Source organism: Triturus cristatus, chromosome 6 (assembly GCF_964204655.1).
Source record: "Triturus cristatus chromosome 6, aTriCri1.1, whole genome shotgun sequence".
Lineage (NCBI taxonomy): Eukaryota > Metazoa > Chordata > Amphibia > Caudata > Salamandridae > Triturus > Triturus cristatus.
In genome coordinates, this window is record NC_140589.1 from 1,265,169,873 (window position 1) to 1,265,192,518 (window position 22,646).

The following is a 22,646-nucleotide window of genomic DNA, read 5'->3' on the forward strand; positions in this document are numbered from 1 at the left end:
TATTAAAGAAATGGGAGTATCATGCAGTAGCTTGCCTCATAGAATTCTCAGCAAAATTGTCTTTCCTCATAATTATATATGTCCATATAGAGCTCCAAGGTTAAGACTTGGTGTACAATTCTTATTAAGAGGATCTGCAACAACCATCTGAAAGTACAGTGTTCTGTACTTTAACATAAAATAGAGCCTCTGAGACTATGGTCATACTGCAACCCAATGGAATTCCAGAGGCCCTGTGCAAAGCATGAGAAGCAATACTGCAATTATATATCATTTACCTTACTACATGTGATTGGTTATCTCCGGCTGTCCTTGTGCCTAAATCAGACAAAGGCAACTGATTTTGTGTGCACTTTTATCAAGTAAATAAAATATCCAGGTTTGATGGCTATGAGCTCATAGAGAATTGCGGGCCACCCAGCCCCCCTCAGACTCTCTGGTCACCTTTATGCAGCCTTTTCCCCTCTAAAGTGGAATGTACCAGTTTAAAGTTCTTCCTATTGATCTGCATGGCGCATCCACAAGCAACTTTTCAACGTCTCAAGGAACGTCTACTAAGACCTAATGAAAAATTCATATCAGCTTATTTTCCCAACATTATTTTCAGTTCTACCTGGAAGGATTATTTACAACATCTTCACACCATGTTTTCCACAGTTATCTCTGTTGGCCTAACAGCCAACACAGCTAGAGGTTTTCTGACTGTCCCAATTTAGATATTTGTATTACACATTAGAAAATGTGTTGATAAGGCTGCAGTTAAAGTTGAAGGCTTCACTTTCTTACCTGCATTGACTTCTAGGAAGACAATTACATCCTTTCTTGGTTTTGAATGTTTCTGTAGGCTGTTCATTTCCTCTTTCTCAAAGAATGCAACTCCCCCTAAAGCATGACTAAAGAAAGTGGTCCTGCACAGAGTACCTAGGGTTTCTGATTAAGAGTCTGCCTTTTTAGAATTACAGAACGGATTGTCTTCAGAACCTGTGTTCCTTTTCCAGATTTAGCACATCCTTTTGTCCTACAGACAGATGCCTCAGGAAGTGGGACCCAAGCGTTCTTGTCCCAATATAGAACAATGGCCTCCATCTTATTTTGTTCCCAGTTTATGACTCGTTCCTCATGAGTTATATTATGATAGTGGGGAGAAATGGTGTTTGGCTATTAAATGAGTGGTAGAATTCCTTTAATATCTGCTCGTCTGTCATTTGGCCTTTCTTACAGATCATTTCCCCCTTATCTGGTAGAGTCCCTTAAACATCATCAGTTGGTGTCATTTTGGCCATTCTTGCCGATCATTTATTCCTTGTCTGGTTAACTGCTCACAAATCTGCAAACAATTGAGTTTAGTGGCGATATTTGACTTTCCAGCGGCAGTCCAGCACTAAAACAGCTTATCCCCGATTGTTGCTAACTGTCTCACCCAGTCTTCAAGTGTGAACATCCCTCACATCACGGCGTGTCAGGGGCATAATGGCCCTCAAAATGCCTTGATGCAAATAAACAGGACCTTGAATGTATGTATGTATGCATGCAATGTAACTGGCTACACTTTCCTCCATAGAGCGAGCTTTTTCTTATGCACATTGCCACCACAAACCGAGACAGGTTATCAGGTAGTCTTCTCACATAACACTCTTATGCAGGCTCCCATCTCAATATAGGGCGCAGCACTGAAGTAAACAAAGATGATGGGTGGATCCTTGAATTAATTTCCGCCACTAGTAATTACTCTGATCGCATCTCAGTCCATCGTGTGTCTTTTGCCGACCACACAGACCGATTTCAGCCAAACACATATCAGCCTTGGTCCTTCTCCCTGCGCACTCTACATGGAAGAAGAGATAATTTGCACCAATTTACTTTGGAACTGAAGGAAGAAAGACAATTCAACAAGTACTTACAAATAGCAGAGTGACGTATCGTTAAGTTAGTTTTGGAATGGTCCCAGGATGCTGCATAAAGCTGAGAAAGGGGTGGGTTGGGTGGAGAGCCGAGATGAGGCGGCAAAATTAAGACCTATCAAATGGAAGTAGGAATGATGATGATAGGGCGGTCAGGTGAAGTGTATGACTTAAGCAAAGGAGGAGGCAGTCAATGTTTTTGGAGGTGAAAAAACATAAAGACCAGAAAAAGTGTGAAAGCGAAGACGTGACTAAGTTTGAATTAAATGATGTCTTCTGAAATGATGATCAGTGGTTTAGGTGGCTTTCAAAGAGGAAGGGATTTAGGGCCTGATTACGATTTGGCACAGCGGCGATGGCGCAATGCCACTTCGACTGCGCCAAAGCCGCGCAGAAACCGCCGACCGTATTATGAGTTGACAATGTGCAACTCGTAATACAGTTGGCGCTCCTTTGGCCGTTCCCATGGTAGTGCCTTGACGGCGAGGTCCATGCCGTGCTGAAACTGGGGAGAATCCAGATAGGGGCCCGTTGTGCCCCCCTGAATGTATCCCAATGAAGGGGCTCCGCCATGAATAGGCTGGCGGTGCAAGAACTCAAAATATGCTGAGCAGGACTGCACCACAAAATGTTCGAAAGCTGGAATAAATCAGATAGATATTATCCATACATTTGTGTGGATTTTGGAAATGTCTTTGTAGTTGGCTGCCATTTGTGAAAAAGGCTTCATAAAGCAACTTTACAATTCTACTGATATATATATTCAATAATAAGTAGACATCGCAGCCATTCACATTCAGCACAACCTTTTAAGTGTTAGCCCCCTGTCCCTTAATTGTTTGAAAACTGGGGCTGATCTTTAGAAGGTCGTGCTGAATGAGAGGCTGTGATGTATACTAATTATGAAATATATGTATTGCATCAGAAGAACTGGCAGGAAAGCAAAAAAAAAAAACCAAGCATTGGTAAAGCCAGTAATTCTCATCTATTTTTTAAACAGAATTCTCAAATTACGCAATTAAAAATGAAAATCCTTTTTTCATACATATTTTATTGCTGGGGGGCTCCTTCGTGTTACCATTCCTCTTGAAACCCATCCCCAGACCACCCTTCCAGCCATTTGAGAACCCTCCTGGATAGGTTCATGTTGCCTCCTTGTACCTTTTTTCATTTTTCCAACGTGTTACTCAGCACAGCGTGGTGGGTAATGGATGCTGTATCAAATTTCTTTTTAGGTTGGCCAGCCAATTAGAGTACGGTGGATTTGTGAATCTGCAGCGAAATTCATAAATCCGCAATGCACCACGGGAGAAAGAGCTCTCCCGTCTAATAGTGTCTTTATTTTTTAATTAAATTTCAAAATTCTCTGTGCATTTCCAAATCCATGGAGTCCAGGTTTCTAAAACGTAATCTCTTCATACCCAGACCAGAACACTTTAAAAGGCTTCATTTTTCAAACACCGCTGGATGGATTTACACCAAATGTGAACAAAGTTTTTTTTACATGCCACGTTTGTAGTAATTCTGTTAAGCTGATTTTCTTTTCAGTATCAAGATGCAGTGAATCCTATGTGGCTTAAAATGAGAAATATCACTTATGGGGCCTGCCCCCTATTTTAAGGCCCCCACTTGATGGACCTGCACAAAATTTACCGTGAAGAACCGTGAATCTAGCCACTGTGTGGTTCAGATTTGAATTCGGTCCTTTGAAAAGCTGTTTTTTAATTGCCTTACAACTTTGGTGCCTTTTGATGAACCTGCATGAATGTTCTATTCAAGTAGCATAAATCACAAACTTCATAAATGATACATTTTGTGCGCATCTGTTCAGCAGACTTTTATAGGAACATTCGCTCTCCTCTACAGCAAATAAGAATCTTAACTGAATTACATAAAGCTTGGCATAAAACTAGAACTATACTAAGAGTTATGCCCTTGCTGGGTTTGGTGCAAATCCTTTTTTTTTAGAAATGTTACACAGTGTCAGACGAGCATTGAAAGAATAATCAGAGGATATAGCTTTACGGCTAGAGTGGTTGACCTCGAAGCTGGGGAACCGAGTTCGAATTTCGGCAATGACGCTGAACATTCTGAGATTCTGGGCAAATCACTTGTTCTCCACGTGCCTAACAAGAACAAGCATTGGTATAGACAATAGGTCTCGCCTTTGGGACCTTACAAATGCTAAACCAGAGCTATTGGCTTGTTTTTAAGCTATGTGACCCAACCGGTGCCTAAGAAGAAAAGAGAGCATTTGATGTACCCAACGATTGGAGATCTTGTAAGTGTGGATTAAAACAATACAAAGACCTTAATGTTTTAGTAAAATGTGTGGTGTTTTCAATATATCAACTTTAGACGGCTGAGGGACTGAGATAGTGCAAATAGCATGGTACTCAAGGTTCGGCTGAATCAAAGTACTGTGTTTTCATTGTGTAGTTTAATTTTTTTTTAATAACCACCCTTTCACATTTCCAGCACCCATGTGCTGTGCCTGTTTTAACATATTGCTTTCACCATGAACTTCTTTTTTTTAAGGTCCTGCAATGTACACTAGTGGGCATTTTGCGAAAGCATGTTGCTGAAAACGGGAACTTTAAATGTATTACTGCTGGCCAAAGACAGAGGAGACAATGTGTTCTAGCCGTGGACCACAATACCGCACCAGGCCAATCACCGGGAAGTGCCCTTAATATCATCTGTTTGCAGCACGTGGGTCCGCTCAATTAGGATATGCAAGAGTGCTGTGTTTATGCTGCGCCTCTCGGTGGCTCAGACGGGTTTATTAGATTCTGTTTCCGACAGGCTCTGATCAACTTCCATGTTAAAGATGTTACTAATGTGCAGTGTGTACAGAAATACTGAAAGCAATCGGGCTTTTAAGAGAAGGCAAAGCCCAAATGATGCAAAATGAACCATCCTCTTGACTCACAGAAGTGTGCTGCCGGCGAGTGGGAAATACCATAAGGCTATTGGGGGAAGGGGGAGCGGGTTGCCAAGCTAGAGTTTGTTTGGAAAACCAGTTACCGGCCAGTTCTAACATTCCCTGACTCAGCTGAGGGACTACCGGTCTAACTTAAACACATTTACAGTGTGTTTTATACAGTACTTGCTTACAATCCTTCAGCCCCATGCCGCTGTAATCCTTAAGTGTCAATAGGGTGAGAAAAAAACCATAACATGAACACAATTGTTGAAGGATGAACACAGCTTGGAAGTGGCCATAGGAGAAAATCCGAACAGACCCGTCAGAAATGGTGTCTTTGGTATATGTGTGTGTTTTCACAAGAAATACAGCAAGCATTTGCAAAAAATCATGGCGTGTTGTGTTTAAATAGTAACCTGATCCACGACAAGGAATGCAGCTGCCACCCTGCGCGCCGCTGCTCGCTCCCGAGTGGAAAACGCTGTGGGAGTGAACATTAAAAAAGAGGTGGGACATGCACCTGCCTTTAGCCATTTGCATGCTTTCATTATTGAAAGACACGCCCAAAAGCCAATCCTATGTGTGGGAGGAGTCAGACCCACACTGAGAAAACACAAGAAGCCTCGCAGGGCAGCACATGCGCGCTGCTAGGCTCGATCTAATTAATGTCTCCTTGTGTAATGAAACTTGTGCTCATGTAAAGCGCTCTGATACCCGATGTCTTGGGTCTAGTTTGCGCTATATAAAACAAACAAAATGGGGATTTAGGATATTGTACATCTGTCCGTTAATTTGCAGACCCTTGGTTGATCAGGATCATTAAATCCGTCCGAGGATAATACATTTGAGGGAAAAAAAATTACCTCCGTCCAGTGCAGGATTCGCAAATCCCCAGAGGATTGAGAAATCTGGTCAAATTTATTGGTTGGCAGTCTACTGAAAATTTGTGCTTTTGTTGTTGCACCCATTACACGATACCAAGCATTGAAGCCTGTTCTCTGAAAATTGGTGATAGAAGTGGCATGGAGGAGCTTGGGGAGTATATACTCAACGCAGGAGGGATAGGGCGGTGGGGAGGTGGCCAGAACTAAGGTACAGATACTGCAACAAACATAAATGTAAGCATTGGCAAAAATGGTCATTGCCCGTGCTGAACAGCATCGGCAAAAAACAAAAGCCGCAGCACTCATGTCTATAATACAAACAATCCTGACACACCGCTTTCCCGATGAGACCTCCCAGACGTTAAGCGTTGAAATATGAAAAATGCTTTATTCCAAAATAATGACACGTAATCTAATCAAGGCCAGTGCCTGACATTTGTGACCATGCAAGTGCACATGTGCGTAATAAGACTCAGTTCGGAGTGGTAAATAAAAAAAAAAAAGTGTGCAAAAGCTAATTTAGAGGCCCAGCAGTAAATTGCAGGTGCTGGGCGCTGACCTGTGAGGGTCAGGAGGCACAACAGTGGTGCAGACGGTGGTAGCAAAATAGATAGCGTAGGGTGAGAGGATGTGAGGGAAGGCAGCATATAGGGAGATTGCTGAAAGAAAAATATAATTGTTCCCCGATGTGGAACCATGAAAGGGTACGAGCCATCCATTCAAAGTGATGGATAAGAAGTTATGCTCCAGAGAAGGGACAAACCATAAGAAGAGGACAGAAAGCCATTGAATAAGAAGCAAACAAATAAAATTGACAAAAAAGCCAAACAATGGCAAGCTGTTGACCAACGGCAAGTCCACTCTAGTATTGTTCGCATTTGTTTATCACCAGTAGATAGCCAAAAATAGACTGTAGGTGAGACCTAAAAGGCTCAAATTTTGTTGATGGATTGACAGACTCAAATATGGGTCTGCATTTTTATGGGTACACCTGCAATTTGTTTTTTAAATTCTGAAAACCGTTAAGCAAAAAAGAATTCAGAGCCTAACTGTATTTTTTTAAAATTTATTTTTTGCCTTATAAAGGGCAGCCTCCACCCAGTCTTGTAAAGGACACTGCACAGAAGGTGCGAAACACCAGACAAAAAGTGAACCTTGCTATGGCTGGTATAATTATAATAGATTGTTATAAAGTACACTAGTCATGACAATTAGTGAGATGCAAAACAATTACACAGTGTATACAAATGTAACGAGAAATACAAATTGGCTAGCAACCTGGAGCATAGGTTAATATCATTCAAAATATATCAATAAACTTTTTTGGCATATTGATATTGAGAAGAAATGAAAACAAGCAAGAATACAATCAGAAGATCCACTATTATGAGGCAAGGGCTAATTTGACATCTGTTTTTAACATGTATATAAGTGACTACATAATTAACCTAATATTTTAATCATAACTATTTATCTACATTTGCTTCACTATCGATGTACAAAACAAATATGTATATAAAAATAAAAATTATTTTAAGTAAAACACTTGAAAGCCAGAGTTTATTTAATGGATCTTTAATCTACATATACTACCGTCCTTTATCCATCTGTATACCTTCCATGTACTTATGATCTATATCTTTATTGCTTTTTGGATCTACATATTTATTACTTTCACCCAATATTGCTTTTCTTCTTACTCCGCATATACAATGCACTTCCCTAGTTTCACCCTAAACTGCTCTCAATATATCCTCCAGCTCAACTCTGACTCTTCTTAAACCTTTTTCTACTACTCTTTCTAATGCACAAGCCGATTTCTTACCCTATACCTCTATATATCCATTACCTCCACTCCCTCATTCATCCCAAACCCCATACCACTACTTTGTCCGCAAAATAACCCTTCTGAGACTCTTCCCTACTCCACTACTCGTTGTGTCATCTAATACCTCTTGCTACTATTTTGATCCCCCAAAACAAGCCTTTCTAAACTCTCCCTCTGACTCCCCGACCTCACTTTTACTCACCCCCTCCACCTCCCTTTTACTCATCCCAAGCCTCCTCCTACTGTTGTAAGCTCCAAAACAAACACAAAAATAAATAAAGGAATAAATAAAATCTAAATCCTTCCCTTCTATCCCTCCACTATCCTTTTCAATCCAAATAACAGACTAACATGTCCACCACTCAAATTAATTTAATATTTCACTGTACTAATTTACCACTAATCCTTTATGGGTTCCAGAATCGTGCGACTCACTGAAAAAGAACTTAAACACCTCATCAGGGGTAGCAAGCGCTATACAAATGCAAACCTTTTTACCTCTTCTACTCTTTTGCTATCCTTCTGAATCCAAATAACTGACTAACATATCCGCCACTGAAATGACTTTCATATTTCCCTGTACTAATTTACCACTAACATTGTACGGGTTCCAGAGTAGCGTGCTACTCGACGAAAAAATACTTCAAACCCCCCCACTCTCTCCCCCCCCCCCCCCCGGGGTAGCAAGCGCTATTTAAATGCAAAACCTTTTCCCTTCTCTATCCTTCCACTCATTATTCTTCTCAATCCAAATAACTAACATATCCACCACTCAAATTACTTTCCTATTTTCACTCTACTAGTTCACAACCAATCCTTTCTCGGTTCCAAAGTAGCGTGCTACTCGCCAAAAAAGCACTTCAACACCCCATCAAGGGTAGCAAGTGTTATATAAATGCAAACCTTTTTCCCTCTTCTATCTCTCCACTATCCTTCTTAATCCAAATAACTGACTAACATATCCACCACACAAATTACTTTCCTAATTTGACTATTATTTCCCTACTAATCCTTTATGGGTTCCGGAGTAGCGTGCTACTTGTCGAAAATGCGTTTCAATGCCTCGTCAGGGGTAGTAAGCGCTATAGAAATGCAAATACAATACATTTATAAATCATGCCAGGGCCAACTCAACATTTCACGCTTCTGAACCTGAATACGTCTTAGTAGAGGCTGAGACTGTACTATGATCTATATATTTACTCTTGTAATATTCAGTTGCCTTGCTTAAACAATCTGGTCTTTAAACCCTTGCCCTGAACGGCAGGAATAAAATAAAGTGGGTGATCACCTAGCAAAGACCTTGCGCTTTGAACAATATGGGCACTGGGGCCAAAGTCTACACGCAGTTGAGTTTGGTTTAGACATCCATGAAGATTTTGGCACTTTTAAGGCCAACGCACCCTGTGCAGGACCAAAGACCATGCACAGCAGTTTCTGGCAACTCACATAATTGAGGTCAGAGTCAGACTCGGACAGAAAATAGGCACAGTCCCCAAAATAAAAGTTGCTTATGTTTGCAGATTGGGCCAGTCTTGAACTTGTTAAGATAGGCTGTATAGGTGTTTTGCAAGGTATGGAGGATTGCATGAATTTCAGTTTGCAGCAGGTAATGCTTGTTTTAATATTCGGAAAATTAATAGTAAAAATGACTCATCAGTCCTTAAAACAGGACTACAAACAGTCAAAAAAAGGCCCACACACTGTCCTGTCAAACCAGGCTCTATAGGCCAGTCTAACCGTGCTCAGGGTATGGCCAAAGACCAGGAGCTGTAGCCATCTCTTATACCTAGCCAAAGGAAAGGTATGGTGACTAGCCTTCATTACACACAGCCCAAAGTTCATGTGCACCTGGGATTGGGTCCAGGGCCAGGCCATAAGCCACAGTCTGTAACAAACCCCTTCAGCCAATCCCCAGTGTGAAGGGCCTTTATAGAGCTGCACCAAATATGTAATTTCTGATGGATACATCTGCCAGTGGATTCCTCACCTTGTGAATATCCCCTGCGCCAGCAACATTCAGAAACTTTTGTAGCTCTCCACGCTGACTAGGACGACGTCACAGAAGCACGGCTCCGCTTGCGGCTCCACTGATGTCACTCGATCCATAAGAAGACCTCGTCGGCGTGATGACGTCAGTTCTCTTTTTTCCGCGCCGTCGACGCTAATGGTTTTCTGGGACTCTCCGTAGCTTTGGCTAGTTACTTTTTCTTCCGGTGTCTTTCTTCTTGCTTCCTGTTAAAGATGTCGACAAAGGAGTCCGGATTCAAGCCATGCAGGGAGTGCGTAAAGCACATGTCCATCACGGATCCGTATGAGGACTGTGTCTGGTGCCTGTCGTCTGATCACGACGTCGAGGGATGCTCTTGCTGTCGAAAGATGAGTACTAAAACCTTAAAAGAAAGAGAAGCCAAGTTGTTTATTGCTAGAATGAAAAAAGAGAAGAGAGGTCGAAGACGATCCAAATCGAGGTCGAGGTCGGCGTCGAAGTCGACGTCTGGGCATGCTTCGAAGACCAAGAAGCACAAAAAGAAGAGGCATGGTTCTCGACACCGTTTGGATAAAGAAGCGGTCCGAGATCGACTTCGCCTACTCGACGTCGTAAGGACTTTGTGTCTCCTTCTCCTGTCTCTATTCCTGCTTCTCCTGTTGGCCTGACCTCGCCTGCGGCTTCACCGGAGCATTCTCCGGCTCCATCTCCGATGCCGGCTCATTCTCCGGCTCCAGTTGAAGAAGATCCGGCTCCTAATGAGTCTTCGACTCCGCTGGCTCCACCGCCGGCGCCGATCGCCCCGAGTCCGGTTATGGCTCAGTCTGAGCCATATCCACCCTTTCCAGGCCCGGGTCAAGATCCATTGCATTATTTGAATGCGATGTATGGAGTCTTCACTAGAGCGAGGTACCCTTCTGGAGCATCTTCGGGTCCAATGGCTTTCAATTTGGGGGTTCCTCAAGCCTACGCTCAGGCTCCATTTATGCCTTTTTTCCCGGCGACGCTGTCTTGGCATTTCCCGGCGCCAAGGACATCGACGTCGCTTCCATCTTCACCGGCTCCAGCTCGACCTCGTTTGACTCCGGCTGCTCCTCCGGATCCGTGTTGGGCTCCGTCGGAGTCGGTTGCGGCGCCGCCGCCGGTCATGAGGATTAGGTCCAGGAGAGAAGCTCAAAGAGTCCTGGAAGAGCAAAGGTACCAGGTTGAGGAGATGGAAGAGGGTGAGCTCATGGAGTCTGATGATTTGTTTGAAGAGTTGAAAGAGGCTAGTGGCCTGGATTTATCACCAGAGTGGGAGATTACTCCTCCAGCTGATACTCCCTCTAAAGATTTGGCCCCCTACCACACGGTTATTAGAAAGGCTGCAGAGCTTTTGGATCTACAGCTACCAACTGCTGAATTCAAGCCAAACATCTTCACTGAGGTTTTACATTCTCCCTCCACTGTGTCAGAGCCCTTACTACAATTTAATGAGGCCATCACTGAACCAGTCATGGCGAAAGCCCTTTTCAGCTCCTGCAGTCTCTAAAACTGTGGCTAAAAGATACAGGGCGGCTCCAGGAGATCCAGACTTTCTTACTTCCCATCCTTCACCGGAAAGTCTGGTGGTTCAGGCTGCTTGCTCAAAGAGGTCTTTAGGTGCGTTTTTTCAGGTCCCTAGTGACAGGGATGCTAAAAAACGTGACCAATCAGCCAAGAAAGTCTCGTCCTCGGCCACTATGGCCTTAAAATCTACAAATGCCACCTGTCTTTTGGGCCATTATATCCATGCTCTCATGGATTCCTCTAAACAACTGGCCCCTAAGTTATCAGAGGAGGACAGACAGAACTTTAATGAGGTGCTTTCAGACACTCGGCGGCTGCATGTCAGGTTATCCAGAGTGGCCTGGATACAGCGGACTCTGTCGCTAGAATTATGGGCTCTTCTGTTGCCACAGGGAGGAGTGCGTGGCTGAAATCATCTGAGTTCTCCCCTGATGTGCAGGCAACGCTTCTGGACCTGCCTTTTGACGGTTCTGGGCTTTTTGGTAAAAAGGCTGATGCTGCATTAGAGAGTTTTAAGGAAAGTAAAGTCACAGCCAAATCTCTGGGTCTGCAGTCACAACCTAGGGGTTCTTTTAAGAGGTACAGAGACTTTGGAAGGTCATCCTTTCGGACCTACATGCAGCCCCAGCAACAACAGCAACAGAACACCCTGCTACAGGGGCAGAATCAGAGGTCGTGCTCGAGATCGGCAGCTCTCCTCCTCCTCTTCCTCGAACCCTCCCACCACTGCAAAGCAGCCCTAGATCCACCATTCTGGATCATGTTGGTCCTGTGGGGGGCCGGCTTAACCATTTTCTACAAGATTGGGAATTGGTAATTTCAGACCTCTGGATTCTAGATCTTGTAGAAAATGGGTACGCCCTTCCCTTTCGGGAATTCCCTCCGAATTACCCTCCTTTTCAAGGTGCTTGCTCGGAGGACCACTTTCTTCTCCTGCAGTAGGAAGTCCTTACGTTGTTAAAAAAAGGTGCGATAGAGGTGGTTCCAGAGCAGGAGAGGGCTCAGGGATGCTACTCCTGGTATTTCCTGATTCCGAAAAAGGATTGGCAGGCTACGTCCAATCATCAAGGAGCTCTTCCATTCTTTTCTGTTGATTGTGCAAATGGGCGACCTGGTCTTGGAGGGTAGAGGTGTCAGATAGGAGGGCGGCCGTCGTGGTCTCAACTTCTTTAAACCTAGAGTCCATTTTCTTGAAGTCTGCTCGGAGGAGGGTGACTTCGATGTTCACAGTCTATGCGCGTTTCCAGGGACGTCCGTACCCCTGTGATGGCTTTCATAACGTCTTCCAGGGTGAGGGTTTTAGTTGGGGGCGAGGCTGCGAGGCCTTGGGATCCCTGCCCGATGACATCTCGGTGTCTTCTCCCTGCTTTGTCCAGGCGAACTTCGCCAACTGTTTTTGGGCCTGGGATTTAAGACCTATGTTATTCGCCATGAGTGATGTATCGGAGCTGTAGGCCTCTTTGGGGATCGCACCTGTACTCACCGCTGCCTGCTCAGAGGAAGGACTGCCCTCTGCCAGCTTGTTGGTGTTCCAGGTGGATCCGTAGGGCCGGGAGATGTCCAATAGTTTTCCGGGCGGAATCCCAATCTGCATTAGCAGCAGGCCCTCAGATGGCAAGCCAGGCCCCGAATCTGTCTTATGACGATGTGTGGATGACCCCCTGGGAGTTCCAGAAGGCCACAGAATATCTGGGGGCAGTCCAGTAGGTTGTGCCTCCATTGTGATCGTGGATCCAGCGTATGTCACAATTGCCGCGGTGGAGTAGGATAGAAGTCACTCTGATATGTGCAAAGGCCCGCTGGGGCGTGTTCTGTGGTCGCTGGGCAGCCCCCACCTCTCCAGGGTCCGGCACCACTCACCACCACCACCACCAGGGATGAAGCAGGTCCAGGGCGAGCCGTGGGCTCAGGTAGGGACACAGCCTGAATGGCCTCTCTGGGGGGGATCTGCGTTTAATGTGCGTTGTTCAAACTGTCTCTTTAAGAATAGGCAGCACGACCAGGGCCTAGATTTTCCCTCTCCGCTACCTTGTGTGTACTCTGCGCTCTGTGGGTGGCGGGGACCGTATCACGCGTCTTCCTTCCCATCACTGCTCCCAACCAGCTCCCCCTCACCACTGGTTTTCAGAGGGCACAGCAGCATTTACGTCTTCTCAGCAGTCACTGGGGGCGGCATCAGAACCCGGGACCTCAATTGGGCTGGCTCCGCGGCTCTGATGCGGCAGTCAGCGGTCTGCAATCTTGATCGTCCCCTGCCGTTCTTTGCATCTGTTAGGTCCTCCCGGCAGATCCCCACCAGTGCCAAGCCAGTAAGACCCTCCGGAGATGCAGCGGTCACCTCTGGTGCTCTCTCCGACCTTCAGGGCAACTCAGCCGTGTTCGATGGGCAACGTTCAGGGGCTGTCTGTGCCACTAGTGTCGAGCCGCCATTTTGAGCCGTCCGGGAGGCCCCGAGTCGGACGATCTCTCCGGTTCCAAATTAGGCAGTTATCGGTTCGGAGTATCGCCTCCAAGTTAGATTGGCGTAGGGAGAGTTCCCTGGTGATTTCAGGGAAATCTCCTTGTCGATGGACGGAGTAATTGCCGGATTATCTGGCGAGAGCTGCGGAGTCGCTTTAGCAAGCGACCATTTCCTTTGGCCGCTAGCCACACCCCCTCGAGAAGTGAGTTTAAAGGATTTATTAACAAATTAGTTTAACCCAGACCATTAGTTCATTAAGCATTCAAATTGTAGTAGTCATTATTACAGACTTAAGTGGTCTAAAAGTTGATATTACAAAATAAGATAAAATAGAACATTAACACGAATTACATATAGAATATAAAATATGCAACAAGTGTGTTCCAGAAACTAATCTAAATTGAGGGATCGGTTAAGAAGGGGTATTTAGACAATAATAAGATGTCCTCTTCAGAAAAACAAATGAAGTTTTCTAATGAGAGAATAAGAATGCATAAGCATAAAGCCTAAGAATTCGGACTGTGGGGGTTAGCAGAGGCGGGAAGGGTCTTTTCAGTTCGAGGTCAGCAAACCTCCCGATAAAGGGTTATGCTCTGTATGCTCCATCTAGTCTGAGTACGCTCTATTATAATTCAGAAAACACTAGTTGCCACATTTTGGCTTGTTCCCACTCTTGTGAACCAATCATTTTTCTCCAAACTCTAGGAGCGAATATAGTTGCATAGTTCTCAGACTATGACAATGAAAGGTTTGCACAATGGTGGTTACACCCTTGAGTTGTTACACTGGACAGAATTCTGTGGTTCAGACAGCTATTTCCACAAGTTGCAGTTCCTGGCATCTTCCTAGCCTCCCGGTGAGAACCTCACTACCGGTTGTCTAATATATAACAAATTCCTATTCACTAGCTAAAGGAAGGCTTTTGGGAAAATACAGCATGTACAGTGGGAAGAAAAAGAAAACATCTCATGCAAAATAACTGTGAAAATAAATGAGCAGACCTCTTAGCCCTAAATGTGAAAAGTAGACATTCAAGATGGCATTAATATTAAGCTAACTTAATTCTTTACGACATGTTAACTTGAGTGGTTGTTTACAATGGTTGAGTGTGGTTACCTACTTCAATTTGTGTTAAATGTGCACATTTTATTGAACATGGTAAATCGCACTTTGTTATGAATACGTTTATATTGCAAAATGAAGAACTACACTGCATCACTGGTATCCCCAACTATGAATGACAATTGCAATGTTTTATATTCATTTTCTTCCTTCTGAACCCAATATTGTTCGGTCTGAAGTGAGCATCTAAATCATAATAAGGACGATGAGCAAGGACTTTGTCTATTCCTCTAATGTATTCTGCCCTATTGGGATATTAGGGAGTTGGGGGATGGTAGGTAGGGCACATGATGCCCTCATCAGGAAGGAAGCGTGCAAATAATTTCCTTGATTTCGTGTCATTTGATTTGTGTAAAACTGATGTTAGCCTTTCCTTTTACCATGTTTACAAGTTGCTGTTTGTCTCGTTTCAGGATGAACGTTTTCCCAAAGGTACTGGGCTGGACTCAGGGACTCGTATCCAGTCTGTTCTTTGTTTACCAATTATGACTGCAATTGGTGACCTCATTGGAATCCTTGAGCTTCATAGGTACTGGGGGAAGGCAGCCTTCCATATCAGCCATCAACAGGTGATTATTTTAATTAACTTGGTGTGTTGCGTAGCACACATGCATTGTTTTATATGTGTTGAAGCTGCAATTAATTAAATCGACTTTTTGGTGGGTGTCCACTCTAGCCCCAAATATTTAATGGCCACGCATTTACCTATATAACACAAATTAATATGAAGTAGGTGCTTTCATTATCCTGTCTTAACACTCTATTTTAGGTTTAATATGAGGTCACTGAAAGCCTCAATGAGATAAATGTCTAAAATAACCCAGAAATAGTTATAAATCTCACAACCATTTCCTTGTAATGATCTTCAAATTGGGATAGTGGCAAATTTATACTTTGTCTCATAATGTATGATATTGTCAGATTCATTAACAAGCACTCTTCAAAAAATTGAAAATGTGATCACATTTTTTTGCGTGTTGGAGCTATCAGATGGCTGACATGGCTGCTTTCTCTTGAGATCCCCTCATGCAGCCCATTCCTCTGCTCCTGCTCCCTCTTTAGGACCTGTATCCGCCATATGTAAAATTTTCCAGTGAAATATGCCAAAGAGTGGTATGTCTTGCCACTGCAAAAGGGATTCTGGAGTTATCGAAGCAGAGGAGTGGAAGATAGGCTCCTTTGGGGATATAATAATAACGCAATTTATAAAGCTCATAGCTACCTCAATGAGGTGTCCTAACGTTTGGTACAGAAATCCACAGCCCCAAATACAACAATTAAACTCCCCTAGCTTCCACCCTTAAAGAACCAAGTTTTAGTTGTGTCCTAAAAACATACTCCATCTGAATTTGGCGAATCGTCAGAGGCAAAGAGTTCCATAGTTTCGGTGCTAGATAGTCAAAGGAGCTCCCACCTGAGCGTGGTCTTTTCATTCTCAAAAACCCGCATTTCCCCAGCTGATCTTCTATTTCTCGTTGGTATATATGGTCTGACCAGAGATTGAAGGTACTGTGGTCCTTTTTTTGCAAATGCCTTGTGACAATAGCACAAGGCTTTAAAGGAGGACCTATGTCTAACAAGCAGCCAGTGCAGCTTCTTAAGTGTGTTCTACATCGACTCACGCCTAGGAAGATTCAGAAGAAGGCTCGCAGCGGCATTCTCTACTTTCAATTCTCTTGATCAGACTCTGTATAACCCCCAGGTACAACACATTGCAGTAATCAAGCCTTGGCACAATCAGAAGCTGAACCTCAGTTTTTCCAGCTGGCTCTCACAGGAGGCAGAAAATATTTCTTAGCATCTTGAGAATTCCAGAAACATGACCCCACCACTGCAAAAAATGGCTTTCTGTCCAGCCAGATACGCAGGTTCTTAACCTTAGCTTTAGGATCTGAAAGAGACACGTTAGGGATAGATTCCTTACCTTAGAATATCCCCAGGTGTCAGACTGGATCCGGAAAGTTTTCCGTCAGCAGTACCCCTGCGCATCGGTAGGCGTCATCATGAGGCTCCGCGTACGTCGCTGGCATCGTAGCCGCTGAGATGACGTCGTCGGAGCTACTTGGACGCGCCCACGTGCGTTGACGTCAGTTCTTTATTTTTGTGCGCCAGCAAGTTTAGATCCGAGAGAGAGCGGTAGCCCTAGTTAATATTTTAACTTGGTTTCTGAGAACTTGTTTCTCTTGTTTTGTCGAGTACTCGACTCCAGGTGCAGTAGGGATGCCCGGGTTTAAGTCCTGTAGTCGGAAAATGTCGGTGGCGGACCCGCACGACGTGTCTCTTCTGCTTGGGGCATGCCCATGGTGTGCCCCGATTGTTGGGCCACAGCGCCGAAAGCTTTGCGGGAGCGTTCCTGAAAGTTGTTGGAGGTCCGACAATCGGTTCCGTGCCGCTCGAGGTCCCGCTCCCGTGTGAGGTCGAGGGACCTCACACGGGACCGCTTGTCGGATTCGGGGACAGGTAAGTCAAGGCGCCATAAAAAGTCGAATAAGTGACGTCGCTCTTTCGTCTACCCCTCATCGGTCGCGGGATGCGGTGGGGCGGGCGGTCATTCCCCCGCAGCTCTGATGGAGCCTCCGTTGTTGCCTGCGGCCTACCCGCCCTTCCCTGGTCCGCACGCGACTCTGGACGAAATACAGGTCTTCCTATCTGGCATGGGCTGTTTGTTCACCCCATCGTGTCCCTCCTGAGCGCCTGCGGGCCCGTTGGGTGGTTCTGCCACCGCCTTTGGCCCCGGCTATGCCGGCACGATCTCCTGCGGCGCCGCCGGCTCCGGCCTCGCCGGCGCTTGGTCTGGCTCCGGGGATGGCGCCAGGCACGACGCCGGATTGCATCGAACCTGGATTGGTCTACTACCCCCCAATTCCAAGTGGGTAGTTTTTCCCATTTCCCCGGGCACCTCATCCTTACCGGCCTCTTCCACAACCGGCGGACAATGGGGAGTACTGGGAGGGGTCTGAGGACCCTCTCGCAGCTCAATGCGAGGATGACCCGGACTGGGAGGGTGATAAGGAAGGTCCAGGCGATCTGGATTTCACTCCACACCCTGGTACCCTGTCCCCTTCCTCCGTGGCTACGGAGGAGGTTGGGACTTTTTCTGTGGTGTTGCGAAGGGCGGCTGAGGCTCTTAACTTCGAGCTCCCTTCTGTGCCTATCAGGACCCATCTCCTGACTTAAGTGCTGCAGCCAGTGTCGTCCTCCGCGGAGCCGCTGCTGCCTTTCAACGACGCCCTTACTGACATCTTTGTAACCATCTGGTACAAACCTAACACAGGGGTTCCTGCGCCTGGCGACCCCAGCTTTCTCGCACAATACCCGACGCCTCAGAGCCTGGTTGTCCAGGCCTCTGCCTCTCCCATCTGCTTCTCCGGACAAGGAATCTAAGAAACTGGAGCAATTTGGGAAAAAGATTTTTACTTCTGCCAGTCCGGATTGCGTGTGGTGAATACTGCGTGCCTGTTGGGCCGCTACTCACATTCTATACGGGACACCGTGGCACAGGTGCTGCCTCAGTGCCCTGTGGAAGCTCAGGCGGTGCTCTCCCAGGCCATTACCGAGGGGAGAGATGCTGCCAAAATCACTATCCGTTGTGGACTTGACACGTCCGACTCCCTCGGCAGAGCTCTATCCACAACGGTGGCGCTCCGCCGTTTCGCTTGGCTGCGAACTACTCGCTTTTCCGGGGATGTCCAGAATATTCTGTTTGTTGGACATGCCCTTTGATGGCACACGCCTCTTTGGTGTCAAGGCGGAAGCACCATGGAATGCTTTAAGGACCCTCGGGATACGGCCCAGTCCTTGTGTCTCGCCACCACGCGCCCTCCCTCTGGGTCTGCTTTTCGCTCCTTTCGAGGTCAGGCTCGAGGCGCCCAAGCGTGTTCCTTTCAGAACCGCCGGCCAACGCAACCTCAGCGCAGCCGTGGTCATGGGGCCCACCGTGGTGGGTCCTGGGGCCAGCGGGCGGGTCAATCCACCACCGCCCCTGCCACCACATCCTCAAAACCTTCCTAGTCTGGTGTTTCAGGCTCACCTGACGCCAGTGGGTGGCAGGATTTGCCATCACCTCCCCCACTGGCGCACCATCACTTCGGACAGGTGGGTTCTCCAGATAGTCCAAAGGGGCTACTCACTCCCCTTTGAGTCTACCCCTCCAGCCATGCCACCTCAGTGCCACCGCATGTCGGGGGATCACTTGGCACTTCTCCAGCAGGAAGTTGTGGGCCTCTTGGCCAAGGGGGCCATCGAGCGCGTTCCGACGCCAGAAGTAGGTCGTGGTTGTTTTCCCACTACTTCTTGGTTCCAAAGGACAAGGGCCTGCGTCCTATCTTAGACCTCCGGAACGTCAATCGCTTCCTCCGGAATGAGAGGTTCAAGATGCTCACGCTTGCTCAGGTCTTCTCTCCCCTAGACCCGCAAGACTGGCTGGTAGCGTTGGACTTGCAGGATGCTTATTTTCATATCCCCATCCTGCCGGCCCACCGGAGTTACCTACGGTTCATGGTAGGACACGAGCACTTTCAGTTCACCGTGCTCCCTTTCGGCCTTACTAGCGCCCCTCGGGTGTTCACGAAAGTGATGGCGGGATGATCTCAGTTCATCTGCGCAGATCGGGGGTTTCAGCCTTCCTCTATCTCGGCGACTGGCTGTTGAAGGCGGGCTCGCTCCAGGCAGTCGTCTCCCACCTCCAGACTACGGCCGACCTCCTACATTTGCTGGGGTTTTCCAACAACGTGCCAAAGTCGTGCCTGATTCCCTCTCAGAAGCTCCTCTTCATTGAAGCGGTTCTGGATACGGCGCAGTTTCGGGTTTATCCTCCCGAACAGCGAGTCCAGGACATCCGTGCTATGATTCTGATCTTTCGGCACTGGTCCTGGGTTTCGGTCAGGAAGACCCTGAGGCTGCTGGGCCATATGGCCTCCTGCATCCTGCTCATCAATCATGCCAGGTGGCATATGCGGGTTCTGCAGTGGGACCTGAAGTTCCAGTGGGCGAAGCATCGGGGAAACCTGTCCGACTACGTCCAGATCTTGGAGGGCACTGCACAGGACTTGCAGTGGTGTCTCACGGACCAGCGTTGGTTCAGCGGCAGATCCCTCTCCCTTCCCCAACCGGAGCACACAGTGGTGACGGACGCCTCCCTCCTGGGATGGGGCGGCCACATGGGAGAGGCGGAGATCAGAGGCCTCTGGTCTCCGGCGGAGTCCAAGCTCCGTATCAACCTTTTGGAGCTCAGGGCGATCCTACTTGCACTGAAACCATTCCTCCCCTCTGTGAAGGGGAGAGTAGTGCAGGTGTTCACAGACAACACAACCGCCATGTGGTACTGCAACAAGCTAGGTGGGGTGGGGTCTTGGACCCTATGCCAGGAGGCTCTGCGTTTCTGGACATGGCTGGAACGTCAAGGCATTTCCTTGGCGGTTCAACACTTGGCAGGTTCTTTGAACGCCAGGGCGGACGAACTCGGCCACAGGTGCATGTTGGATCACGAATGGCGTCTTCACTCAGAGATGTCACAAGGTCTCTTTCAGCACTGGAGAGAACCTTGGTTAGATCTATTCGCCACCGAAGAGAACACGCAATGTCAGCAGTTCTGAGCGTTGGAGTTTCCAAGGCGGCACTTGCTCGGAGACGCTTTTCGTCGCGAGTGGAGTTGCGGTCTGTTGTACGCCTTTCCGCCTATACCACTTCTACCCAGAGTGCTAAAGAAAATCCGATGCGACCGGGCCCAAGTCATTCTTGTGGCACTGGACTGGGCTCGAAGAGTTTGGTATCCCGAGCTACTCAGTATGAGTGTGGATCCCCCGATACGACTGCCTCTTCGGGAGGATCTCCCGTCTCAGCAACAGGGGACGGTCCTCCACCCAAACCTGCCCAGCCTCCACCTCCTTGCGTGGAGATTGAGCGGAGACAGTTGATTCCTTTTGACTTGCCTCCTGAAGTCTGGAATGTGATTCTGGCAGCCAGGCGTTCCTCAACTAAAACTGTATACGCCTGCCGGTGGAAGAAGTTTGTGGCATGGTGCATGGCAAAAGCTGTGGATCCCCTTTCTGCCCCTCTTTCTGAGGGCTCTGCTCTGGGCACTATCAAGGGCTACCTTTCTGCTCTTTCGGCCTTTCTTAGGGTTCCTGATCAGCCCTCTCTTTTCAAGTCCCCAGTTACCTATAGATTTCTCAAAGGCATTACTCACCTTTTCCCTCCTATTCCTTTTGTGATGCCTCAATGGGACTTGAACCTGGTTCTCACATACTTCATGTGCGCTCCCTTTGAGCTTCTTCATAACTGTCCTTTGCGGTTATTAACTTTGAAAACTGTCTTCCTGGTGGCCATCACCTCCGCTCAGTGGGTGAGTGAGCTGCAGGCTCTTTCCTGTAAACCTCCTTTCCTGGTGATTCATCCGGACAAGGTTGTGATTCAGCCGGACAAGGTTGTGCTTCGGCGCGTCCCTCCTTTCTACCAAAAGTAGTTTCCGCCTTTCATCTCGGGCAAACTGTCACACTGCCCCCATTCTTTCCGCCTCAGCACCCTTTAAGAGTAGAGGAGAGGCTCCACCGTCTGGACCCAGAACGTGCGCTTTCGTTCTATCTCAACCGCATACAACAGTTTCTGGTGGATGACCAGCTCTTTGTTGGCTATGTGGGCGCCAAGAAAGGCCGGGCTGTGCACAAGCGGACTATCTCCTGATGGGTTGTCCTGTGCATTAAAGCCTGTTACTCTCTGGCTAAAAAGGATCCTCCGGTAGGACTGTGCGCCTATTCTACCAGGGCGACTGTGGCTACTACAGCATTGGGATGCGGTATCCCCCTCCAAGACATCTGTCAAGCAGCCACTTGGGCCTAGCTGCATATTTTCACTAAGCACTACTGCCTTAACAGTCCATTCCGGAGAGACGGCTTCTTTGGCCGTTCAGTTCTCCGTGACTTTCTGGTGTAATCTCACTTCACAGACCCACCACCCGGGTTAGTATTGCTTGGGTATGTATTCTAAGGTAAGGAATCTATCACTAACTTGTCTCTTTCAGATGCACAAGTTACTTGTGTAACAATATAGCTGTAAGAGACATTAGTTAGTGATAGATTTCTTACCACCCGCCCATCCTCCCCGTTCTGCGAATTATTCTCTAGGGTTCAGGTCATCCCTTTCAGGTCCCTAGTCCTGTTGCACCAGTAGTCTGTCTCTGGCATGGCTCTGCGTTCCTGGTGAGGAAAAGTCGTGTACAGAACTGACGTCCGCGCGCGTGGGCGTGTCTAAGTAGCTCCAACGACGTCATCTCGGCGGGTATGCCAGCGACCTACGCGGAGCCACATGACGACGCCTACCGACGCACCGGGGTACTACTGCCGAAAATCTTTCCGGATCCAGTCTGACGCCTGGGGCTATTCTAAGGTAAGGAATCTTATCACTAACTAATGTCTCTTACAAATATATCGTTACACAAGTAAGTAACTTGTGCTTCAGGTAGCGGACACAACATCACAGGCCACCAAGCCATAGACCAGATGTTTGATTGCATTCCCAAAGTTTGCACCTCAGTCTTTCCAGCATTGAACTTAAGGCACTTCTAGTCCATCTACCTTATAACTTCTGCAAAGTAGAGACACAAGGACTAGGCCACTTTGGAAGAATTTTGTGACAGCGTGATAAGCTGCGTGTTACCCACATATGAGATGATAGTAAACCCATAGCATTCAATGACATCCGCAAGTGGTTGTGTGTACACATTAAATGATGTAGGGCTCAAAGACCTGCCCTGCGGTACGCCTTATTTTACTGGAAACAGTTTTGAATGGTACGGCTTTTGTGCTACCTGAAAACTGTGCTCCTGCAAGGAGGTGACCCAGTTCAATGCTTTATTGGGCACTCCACAGTTCCAGAGTCTCTGCCAGCAGAATGTTATGGGACACAGTATCGAACGCGGCGCTAAGATCTAATTATAGAAATGCCGCTGAATTGCCTGCGTCCAAAATCTCACGGATCAATTCTGTCCCC

At 47.0% G+C, this 22,646-nt stretch overlaps 1 protein-coding gene across 2 annotated transcripts in view; it reads left to right on the forward strand.

The window, feature by feature from the left end:
- PDE10A (phosphodiesterase 10A) overlaps positions 1-22,646 on the forward strand; it is a 1,160,934-nt gene that overhangs the window by 611,081 nt on the left and 527,207 nt on the right. For both annotated transcript variants that reach the window (XM_085612212.1, XM_085612213.1), the window contains exon 7: positions 15,074-15,229. In XM_085612212.1, coding sequence (XP_085468338.1) covers positions 15,074-15,229 — 156 coding nt within the window. The remainder of the gene's footprint in view (positions 1-15,073; positions 15,230-22,646) is intronic.